This window comes from Drosophila busckii, chromosome 2R (assembly GCF_011750605.1).
Source record: "Drosophila busckii strain San Diego stock center, stock number 13000-0081.31 chromosome 2R, ASM1175060v1, whole genome shotgun sequence".
NCBI classification, from domain to species: Eukaryota; Metazoa; Arthropoda; class Insecta; order Diptera; family Drosophilidae; genus Drosophila; species Drosophila busckii.
Genome location: NC_046605.1, coordinates 6,248,957 through 6,260,177, shown reverse-complemented (window position 1 = coordinate 6,260,177; position 11,221 = coordinate 6,248,957). Strand labels below are relative to the sequence as shown.

Below are 11,221 nucleotides of genomic sequence, written 5' to 3'. Positions count from 1 at the left end.
GTGTTTTAAATTAATTTGCTTTTAATTTGCTTTATTATGTGGCAATTTCTTTTGCTACGTACTTTTAATTAGTTTGCTTTTATCGTTAAGCGCTGTGTGGCAAGCTACGCTACAAGCTAATTAAGCATACGCCCCATGTACAGCGTACGCTTAAAGCTGCAACTTTTGCATTATATGGCTGTGCAGTGAGTCGTAAATTTAACTGAGATATGATCGTTAATGCTTTTTCTTATCGCCGTGCACAAATCAAATCGAGCTGCGGCGGCGCTTTAGTTGAGCAACAGCTGCTAACTCGCTTGCTCGCTAACAAACGCGCGCTCTCGCTTTAGCAGTTGTGCGCTCTCTTGCTGCGTAGGCGTGGCTTGCAAGCAACCACAGCTAAGAGCGAGAGTGAGAGCGCGAGTGCGCAGTACACACACACACACACATACACGTACGCACGCCTTGTGGTTCACCATTGAAAAAGTGATGAAAATAACTCTCTGTCACTTTATTGGCGCTTAACGAGTTTGAGTTGATGAAGAATTTAATTTATGATGCTGCTCACTACACACACAAAGAGAGCGCGCGTATGTATGTGTGTGTGTGTGTGTGAAACCGCAGAGCACAAGTGTAGCTGCAGACCAAAAAGTTTGGGCACAGCATAGCAAACAAAAAAAAAAGGCTGAGAAATTAATGAACTCGTAACTGTCGCTTTGCAAATTGGGCTGGCGCATGTGTGTGTGTTTGTGTCTGTGTGTGTGCGCATAAAATGGCGTGGCAAGCAGCCTAGAGTGAGAGGCAGCTAGTATAAGTGTGAGCAGCATATATACAACAGCAACAGCAGCAGCAGCAGCAGCAGCAGCCAGACGTCAAGCTTTGATGATTTAATTTTCTGGTCTTCTAATTTAATTTTATTATAGAAATACAGTTGTGTGTGTGTGTGTGTGTGTGTTTGTATGTGTGTGCGAAAGAGCTAGCGCAACTGCTAGTAGATTGTTAAATGTGTGTCTGTCAAGCACACACATACACACACACACACAGGGACATGCATGCAAATTCGTTAATGGAAAATGGTGGCGTTTAATTGAAAAAGGAAGTGCGCCAAGGGCTGAGGACGTGACAGCAGCAGCAGCAAAAACAAGCGAACTCAACTCAGCTCAGCTCAGCATGTTATGTTGTTTTTTATTTCAAATTAATTTGCATGTGTGTGTGCGTGTCTTTAAAAAAAAACTGTTATTGTTTTTCTTTTTTTTTTTTTGCAGACTGCGGTTACTTTTGCCATAACAATTTGCAATTAAAATTATTTGTTTGCATTCATATTTATTAATTGAGCGACAGCGTGCGCCCGCGCCTTGTTTTATGCATATAAATAAAATAATTTTTTTTTATTCATTCATTTGTTTGTTGGTTTGTCTGTCTGTCTGTGCGCAAAGTTAATTGGATTAAAAAATGCGCAGATAATTACAAAATGGCGTTGATTAATCGTCAGCCGCCATATTGATTTTGCAGCAACAATATTTAATGATTAACAATTAAGTGCAAACAGGGATTTCTGATGCCAAACTCTCAGCCCACAGCGCTCAACTCGTTGCCTTAATAAAACCAATTAAAATTCATTAGCTGTGAATTTTCAACACTCACACACACACACACACATAGACACAGAGCCACAATCACACACTAATGCCATCATGCGCTCGTTTTCTCAATTATTCATTCAATTTTGTTGCCACAAAAGACGCTGAAGCTGAAGCTGAAGCTGAAGCTCTCTGCATATTCATGCAGCTAAATGAAAACGGCAACACTTAAATGCAATTTACCTCAATTTTAGCAACCACTACACACACACACACACACACACACACACACACACATACATACAGCAGCAGCAACTTGTCTGCTCTCTGCGCTTTCTTGGCAACAAACTTCGTTCGCTTGGCGCCCATTTAGCACATCTTAACGTCTTTTCATGGCACTTACATCGTCATTCTATTCGTCTAATTTCATTTTCTTGCCATTTTCCAGCGCACAAACTAAGCCAAGCTAAGACTCAGTAGCAGTAGTTCGCTCTCTCTCTTTCACTCGCTTGCTTGCTTGCTCGCTCTTGCTTTTACTTGTGCTAGATTTGGCAGCTCATGCGTTTTTCTAATTACATTCAATTAGAATGTTGATTGATATGTTTGTCTAACTGCGACTTTGAAAACTTCTGAGGCAATGCAGCTGCAACTAATTTGCATTGTCGTTGACTCAACGCACACAGGCAAACACACACACACATACGAAAGCTTAAATAATCAAAAGGATTCGTTGCTTGCTGAGTTAGTTAAGACTTAGCTAGACAGTTTGTATTGATTTATTTAAATTAAAAGTATTTTCAATAATAATTGCATTTTTCCCAATTTCATTTTAAATAAATAATTGAATTAATTATTCTAATAGCTTAGCAAATAATTGAAATATTGCACATTTAAATTTAATTTTATTCAGATATGAATGAAACTGTTTGAAATAAAATTATTTCATTAGTAGATTTGGTCATAATATTGTTGCTAACATTGCTTTAATATTTTATTCTTCGATTTTAAAGTATTGCTTCATACTTTATATTGGCGTAATAAGTTTAGAATTAAATAAATATTCGTGCTTATTTGTTTAATAATTTTTGGATTTGATTTATAAGTTCAGTTTCGTTAAGCACTTAAATCATTCAATAAATATTTAAGCTATAATTATAAGTTAGAAAATTGAATATCAATTATTGTTTGTCATAATAAATTTGTTTAATTTCGTGTTAAAACATAATTTATACTACAATATGCGCACAATTAATTGAAATTGTAAATTTGCTAAAAATAAACGCATTAATTGCTTAGAATTTATCGTTTATTAGATGTGCAATATTAAAATTATTTATGCACATTTAAGAGCAAACAAAATGCTAATAATTAACTACAAACTCTCGCTATATAAAGCAAACAAATTGTAATTTTAAGCGCAGCCACGCCTACTCATAGCCCAGCCCAATTTGCATTTCATTTGGCAAAACTGCGTATTTGCATTAATAAATTGAATTAAGCAATTTTAGCCAGAAAAATTTTGTCATAAATGCAACAAAAAGTTTTTGGAAAATAATTATGTTTAGTTGCTATTTTGTTTGGTGGGCATGGGAATCGATTTGCATGCCCAAAAATTAAGCTTTATTTGTGAAATTGCAATTCAATTAAGTTGGCAAAACACATACAAATTGCGTTTGTAGTGCAAACGTTGACAACAACAGCAACAACAGCAACAACAACAACAAGAGCAAATGGCTCAAAACCGTAACTTGTTTATATAATTTCATTAGCGTTGATTTGCAGCAAATGCAATCGAAAATGTTCAAACGTTCAACACACGCGCCTGTTTCTGATTATGGCCACACACACACACACACACACATACGTAAATATATGTACAACACTAGTCGATGTGGCATATAGTACATATAGTTAGTTAGTTGATGTCTGCTGAACAAATCGATTGGAATTTGTATATTGTCTAGTGCAAATATCAGCAATGCGAGCTACTCATGCACATTTCACTCTGCGCTCAATAAAAACTAATTACAAGGCAGCGTACAAAATGTTACATGACGTACTGTTTGCATATGGCCACAGGACCAACTGATAATTAAGCTGTAGAGCCTGCTAATGGGGCGGCTCACATCTACGTGTGTGTGTGTGTGTGTGCTTGCAGCTGTAACTGTAAATTGAGTGTAGCCAGCAGAGCATGAGGCTGCGTCATGGTCACCACAGGAGGCCCTATGAACAGATTTGCAGATACTAGAAGCGAAGCGTTGTTCTCCTCATGGTCGTCGTAGTAGTTCGCTCCAATGCCAAATTCACATTGAAAGGCAAAGGCAAACATGTCCGCAACAGTTTCCGCTGCACTAACGCAATTATAGACGTAGACGATAACACACACACACACACACACACACATAGAGAGAGCGAGAGGCAGAGCTGTATCCTGCGGTGTTGTCCAAGCCAAAGCCAGAGCCGAGCACTGCTTAATGCCCTTTGAGTGTCTAATTAGTGGATTACTTTACGCAAACTATTTGACAAACAGCAAATTCGATGAAATTGTGCAGAAGATTTAAGCTGTAGCCAGAGACCTAATTAGGCCGCAAGCTAAGCAGCCAATTAACTATAGTTAATTTAAGGAAATTTGTAAGGCAAATTAATGCCAGTCACTGTGGAAATTAAAAATAAATTGCAGAGCGTTGCATTATGGTAAAAGCAAATAGCAAAAGAGTTGATATAATTTTTAGTAATCTAAATAAACAGCAGGTCAGACAGGAAGTCAGTCAGTTATCGAAACAGTGATTGGTCGTAGGGATAGCATATATAAAAAATAATATATGCTTAACTTTTGAATGTAGAAGTCAGCATATAACTTTATAAGACTTCATTAATGCGAAGCTGAGAGATTTGCATAAATGACTTTAAATTTAAATAAAAGTTAGTCGATTATATGATTAAATAATTCAAACTGCTTAGTGAGAGCAATGAAAAAAGACTAGCTCTATATATTAATTGTAAGTAGATATATGTATATATATATATATATTATTATACAGGCCACTAGCACACTGCTTGTTTACCCATCAACAGTCCATGCACTACTGACCTGTGGCCTCGCTTGCTGCCCGCCTACCTGTTAGCCTCTCTCACATGTGAACCGCTCTACGCTCAAATGCTAGAGAGTAGCTCGATCGCTCTCAGCTGCTGCGTCTGAAACAAAGCGTCGCTCATTTGTTGCTGAGAGAGAGAGAGAGAGAGCAACGTACGCTTGTGGGTGGGCTTGGGAGCTGGACTGCTTTAATGTTTAGCAATAATTATTGTTATAGCATTGAAGCCTACGTCCCAAACTTACTTTGTTGCTATTGATATTGTAATTGTATTTAGTTGTTAAATGCGCTTAGCTGATTAACTTAATTGAAGATTTGTAGCATAGTTTAGTATGCGAGAAAAATATAAATAAATAATATATAAATTTATAGGCCTCATTTTTGCTTCTATTTTTGAAAACTATTATCTATTATTTGCAATATTAAATGAATTCAATTATTTCAGAGCTGAAAACCTGAGTGCTCAATTATAAATATGTAACAAACTGACAATTTTTTAATGTAAGCTTAATGCAATTCGATAGAGATTTTTGCTTTAATGTTCTATTTTCGAGAACTAATATTTATTATGTAGAATATGAAATGCATTCAATTGTACTTACAACTTTATTTCATACTGAAAGTTTTTTAATGTAAGCTTATTACAATTCGATTGAGATTTATAATAAAAACACTCAACATTTATATCTTTACACAAAGCAGACACTTTATTCAATTTATTACACTTGTTTACTTGGCCAACTATACACGACGATAACGATTTAAGTTCACGATGCGATCGCAGAGATCTTGGACAGGACGCGCATTGCGCTCAATGCGAGAGCCGCTGCGACTGCGCAGCTTGCGAAATTCATGCAGCTGACGCTCGCTAATGGCCAGCGGAATGGGAGAGATGAACCACTCGGCGCCACGATGACAAGGCGGTTCAGTCAGCGAGCCTTGATAGCTATAGAAGTCCGAGTAGAAGGTCGGCATTAGATAGTTGAGTGGAAAGGGCGGAATCTCGGCGCATTGGCCCGCCTGCTGAACGGCGACCAAGTAACGTATAATGACATTCAGAAAAGGATTCTCCACTGACAAGGTGAACAAATAGGACACCACTAACAGTCCACGGCTGGAGGCATGGCAACGATCAGCGGCGTCTGTATGCAGACACTGCATCTCCAGCGGATAATGTTGATTGTCCAGCGTGTGCTCCGATCCTTCGCCGTCGTGCCAGCTCCAGCGAAAGCTAATCTCATGGAAGCTGAAGCAGCTCAGCAGATCGGCGCCATCTATGAAAGGCGAGGCGCCATCGTAGGCGGCGCGCAGCAGCAGCGTATGCCCATTGTTCTCCAGCCGAACGCCCAACGGCAACTTGTCGTAGCCCACCCAGTTCAGCGGCATGTCAAAGTTAATCCGCTGCACCTCGCGACTCTCAATGTTAATGGGACTCTGATTGCTCTCAGCAACGTGCCAGGTATGCGGTCCACGCTCCACACTATAATCGTAGCCCGCTCCCACCGCACTGCTTGTGGTCGTACTCACGTCCAGAGCGCAGCCATTGCCCGGTGTGCACATCATGAAACTTGTGTGAACATTGCAGAGCATCAGCAAAGCTGCGATAGAGGCCAGCGCTATGATATAGAACTGACTCTCGCAGAGCTGTCCATACAGACTCCATATGAAGCACATGAAGCACTCAAAGCAGAAGACCATGGTGTAGAAATAGACAAAAAGCAAGTTGTAAACAAAGCTCAATTGATTAAATACAGACAGACAGTAAAGTCAAGTGACAAGATTTGCAGAAGCATTTAGAGTGAGTAAAAATCTTAGCTTTCTTTTAGCTTTTCATGTCGTGGATATAATAAATATTATGGCAGTCTCAATCATAAATAATCTAACGTATTAAGAATTACAAGACTCTATTTGAATTTAGTTTTAAAAATTTTGTTTTATGTCTAATGCTTGCAAATCAAATGTAAGATAATTAAATAAGCTTTTTTTAAAAGACACAAACCCTTATTGATTTTTTAGATATTTAGCTATTAACTCAATGCTGATAATGATTAGAAGATCTAAAATATTATCATTAAATTCAGATTGAAAGTTTCTAAGAGTTCAAAAGAATTAATTCGAAATATATAATAAAGCAATTAAAAAGAATTGCGCTGATTGGAAATATTAATTGTTTTAAATTGTAGACATTTTAGGATATCATATATCACATTTCCAATCAGCGCAATTCTTTTTAATTGCTTTATTATATATTTCGAATTAATTCTTTTGAACTATTAGAAACCTTATGATAACAGATACGTTTAGTGAAAAGTAAATTATTCTCTTCGGGGTTGGTTAGTAGCAAAATCTCGCCACTGAGTATTGAATTGAATTGGCATAAACTTTAATCAAACTTTAAACAAATGCAGCCAACATTTTATTTCACGCTCCAATTCAATAAGCATACCTCGCAAATTCTACCCAAAAATTTTCTAATTAAACGCGCTGAAAAGTTAATTATTTTGAAAAACAAATTGTTGCGCAATTTGCAATTTATTTGCATTTGCATTTTTGTTGTTGCTGTTGCTGCTGCTGTTATCAACGCACTGTGCATTTGTTGCTGCTGTTGTTGTTGTATATTTAGCATAAATTAATTACGCGCTGCTGGTAACAACTCTTTAGCAACGGAAATTACTTGCACAAATATCCTGTGCTAAGGCTGCATTTTCGTTGGCTGCAAGGATATTAATTAGTTTTGTATACAAAATGCGAAATGAGCATTAAAAGCGGAAATTATTTTCGGCTACACAACAAGTTTTTATTGTTGTTTTTGCTAATTATGCTGAAAAATACCAACAAAAAATAATAAAACTATATTTTGAGGTCCAGTTGAGCAGGAAATTTGACACGGCGATTAGCATAAAGTTACTGAAAAGCAATCAAAGTAACGGTAAACGCCCCACAAGTGCTACGCCCAGCGAAACATGCGTAAATATTTGATGCTGCATTTTTTAGGGTGGACATTTGTGCCAGCTTCAACTTTGATTGAATTATGATATTTTTAACGATATATTCTTGACTTGATTTGAGTATTTGCACTTGCACTTTCCAAGGGGGCAGGGGGTACATCAAGGGGCGTTGACATTTGCCAAATGTTACAAATCTAACTTTTTGTTCTTGTGTGTTGCATGACCTCAGGCGTTTTGTTGTGGCACGCAAATTGCGGGGTAAGCATGTGGCATATAAACGAAACACACACACATACAATATAACATTGTTATATATAGAAAACCAAAAACTGCTGCGAGGGTGACAATAACAATAATAATAATGCTGACAGTAATATGCCCGCAAGTTCATGTTTAGATTTTTGATCAACGACTTTGGCCTGGCTTGCGGCCTAATTGAGTTTGCAAATTCGATTTGCAGTCGTTCGAGAGCTCAACAGCTCAACTCAAAGCTAGTTTAAGTTTCTCTTGTCAATTATATAAACTCAGTGCTCTGTGTAATATTTTAAATAAATGTTCACATGGCTCAAACACCTTTAACCTCAACGTTTCCGCATCTGGATATACTGCGACAAACTGACAGCCAGGCCGTCTGCGATTTGGGGCTCATCAGCAAGAGTCTGAAGCGGCTGAAGCAAGCGACAGAGCAGCAGTTAGCCAAGCTTACAGTGGTGCTAAGCGAAGAAGAAACCGATAAACTTGCAGTAGATGTAACTAAATGTCTCAAAAAATTAGTGCCCACAAATAAGCAGAATATGTTGGCTGAACAGCAAGCGGCGGAGCGTGTGGAGCAATGGAAAGCAGCAGAGCCATTGCGTAGATCAAGAACAGAAGTGGAAATCAAGTGGCAAGTGGGCACCTCAAATTCCAGACTATCGCTGTGTGGGGCCAAAAGTAAGTAACCGAATAGTTTGGTATTTAGCAAAGGGTAAAGGGCTAAGGCAATATAAACTGCAGCGAAGGTATTCAAAGTGTATAATAAAGTCGTTTACATCCTAAAGACAGCGTTGTAAAACTTTGATATGTAACAATGGCAAGTTATAGTTTATAGTTGCTACAGGCGAAAGACAAAACCAACTAAAATTATAACAAGACAGTTTTAAGCGATATACATAGATGTTAAGCTGTATAAATGATTAAGTGATTAACGCCAAAAATTAAACAAAAAATATATTAAAACAATTGGATATGTTAAAAGTAGTAAAGTGGCAGCTTTAAATTTTGCAAAAGTATGTAACTGATTAAAGCCAAATTGAAGCAACTATAAGACAGTCTAAAGCAATGTTGGCTACTTCTCCATTTAATTATCAGAAGAACGCCAATATACGTGTTTTAAAAGTTAAAGAAGTAACAAAGTTAAAATTATGATTGATGTCAAAGTGTTAATACAAAATGATTACATACTACAATAAATACAAAAGTAATTGGAAATATATATTTATACACTTTGTTACATGCTAAGAATGTCTTGAGAAGAGCTCAATTGTGCCAAAGCTGAAGCGATTGAAAGTATTATTAATATATAATATAAAAGGGCTCACATCTATTTAACGGCTCAAAAAATTAAACCAGTTTATTGTGAAGTGGTAGAATATTAGCCGCAAGCTGTGATGTCAAGTATTTTTAACAACCCCATTTAATCTCAGCATTAATTCAGAAATTAACTTAATACAGCATTAAAAACGACAATTTTATGCATTGCTAACAAACTGAATTGTCTTTGCAGAGCCCACGCCAATTGCTGAGCAACTGGAGGTTATACTAGCTCGGCTGCCGCGCCCCAGCGAACTTGTGCTGCAATGCGATGGAGTCTATAATGGCGCCATACCCAGAAGCCAGAAGCAAAGATATTTAACATTGGGAGAGCGCAGTGAATTTGGCGGCACCTTTGGCAATCATCGTCGCAAGTTCTTGGTCATGTGCCAGCTGATAATGAAACCCTATGGCATACCCATGTACGAGTTGAGCACGTCCTGGGAGAATGGCCAGGCGCTATGCGCGTTCATACACGCCTTTCGGCCCGAGCTCATAGATACGCAGTATTTCAAATGCAAAGATGCTGAGAAGACTTTGAACTATGCACTGAGTGTAGCTAAATATTTGGGCGTGGAATTTCCAGGCGATTTGGGCAAACTGTTGCAAGAGAAAGAGGACATACTTATTAGCATGTTTTCCTTTTTGGACAGACTCTACTATGTGCTAAAGACTACGCGACTGCAGTGAGCGATAGACAGCGTTTATATATATATTTTTTAATATTATTGTTTGCCAGCGCTAATAAAAAAGAAAGCTAGACAAGTGAATCGCTTTGGCTGCAGTGCAAACAAATTGCATGCGCTAGCAAATTTCCGCTTCCGTTACGTCAACTTTGTTAAACTGACGCGAATTCAATTGCAAAAAAGAAAGCAAGCAGTAGCATTGGCTGAGTTGGCAGTGCAATAGCAATTGGCTAAACAAATTTGTGAAGTGAATTCGATTTGGCTACAGTACCAAGCATAAGTATATCCCATAAATCACTTAAACGCATTTGGCTGATTAAGCCAATGAGCCGCACTAGCGTGTCCTGTTGTGCAGCTTGACAATCAATCTCTTATATTTTCTCTCGCTCTTTCACAGCATGCGGCTTGCTTCAGGCGTAAAATTTCACACATTATTTGTAGCAGAGAGACAATTACATGTCTCTGATAACATTGTGTCTGGGGTCCACAGCCTGATAATGTTAATGTTAATGTTAATATGCGCCGCAGGACATCAAACAGCGCAGCACACAGACAGCTCAACTACTCAACTTTGTTTGGCCAATCCGCTTAAGCGTAGCCATTGAATTCACACACACACACATGAGTGGCAGGATTAGCGCTTTACAAGCCGAGTGTCGAGTTTGTTAAATGAACAGCAAGGATGCGACGTCTGTGTTTGTCTGTCCATGCATACCACAAAACAAAAACCACATTCATTTGCACTCTGCGATCGTTTTGGCAAAAAAAAAAATAAAATTATGGTTTCCTACTTTAGCTACTGTAGCTCCTAAATGTTCCTCAGCTGCCTGCCTGGCTGCCTGTGTGTGTGTGTGTAATCGTGATCCTTATCGCAGCATGCGACCTTTATGAGGTTTCTGTTCCTTTGTCCACACTGCTTCATTAGCAGCTTAGGGGCGTTGACAACGTGTTGTTGGCTCTTCGTTGTTTACATTATTGTTACTTGGCCTCATTATGTGCCAAAGACGTTTCAAAGTGTGTATTTCCTACTCTTGTTCTCCCTCTCTTGTTGTTGTTTTGCTTGCCACAAAAGCAAGCCACGTATAATGGCAAGAATAAAAAGTATAGTATCAGTGGCAGGAGCTGGGAACGTTTGAAAAAAACACACACACAAAACGCCCACTGAGCAATTCAAAAGTGGAGAGCAGCAAAAATGCATGAGAAGAACTATTTATGCGAATATGCTAAATACTATTTGTTGCTAATGCTTTGCAGCTACAAAAATATATTAGATGCGTATGCAATATAGAAGTTTCTTTATCAAAAGTAATAAAACTTTAATTAGAACATTGACTTAGTTAATAGATAGTGAAGAACGTTTTTGG

At 38.0% G+C, this 11,221-nt stretch overlaps 2 protein-coding genes across 2 annotated transcripts; one reads left to right on the top strand and one right to left on the bottom strand.

Annotated features, from left to right (window-relative positions):
- Positions 1-5,331: 5,331 nt before the first annotated feature.
- LOC108595681 (putative carbonic anhydrase 3) lies at positions 5,332-6,429 on the bottom strand. Its single transcript, XM_017980960.2, has one exon. The coding sequence runs from the start codon at positions 6,347-6,349 to the stop codon at positions 5,393-5,395; it is 957 nt and encodes a 318-aa protein (XP_017836449.1). The 5' UTR covers positions 6,350-6,429; the 3' UTR covers positions 5,332-5,392.
- Positions 6,430-8,108: 1,679 nt separating this feature from the next.
- Positions 8,109-9,926, top strand: LOC108595772 (cytospin-A). Its single transcript, XM_017981062.1, has 2 exons — positions 8,109-8,532; positions 9,365-9,926. Exons 1-2 carry the CDS (start codon positions 8,160-8,162, stop codon positions 9,859-9,861), a joined length of 870 nt encoding a protein of 289 aa, XP_017836551.1. The 5' UTR covers positions 8,109-8,159; the 3' UTR covers positions 9,862-9,926.
- Positions 9,927-11,221: the final 1,295 nt, after the last annotated feature.

What these genes read in the sequence shown, in the direction of transcription:
- LOC108595681 (XM_017980960.2), bottom strand. Translation starts at nt 6,349, where the DNA reads ATGGTCTTCTGCTTTGAGTGCTTCATGTGCTTCATATGGAGTCTGTAT.
- LOC108595772 (XM_017981062.1), top strand. Translation starts at nt 8,160, where the DNA reads ATGGCTCAAACACCTTTAACCTCAACGTTTCCGCATCTGGATATACTG. An exon ending in ATCGCTGTGTGGGGCCAAAA is followed by an intron (nt 8,533 to 9,364) that starts GTAAGTAACCGA and finishes TTGTCTTTGCAG; the next exon opens with AGCCCACGCCAATTGCTGAG.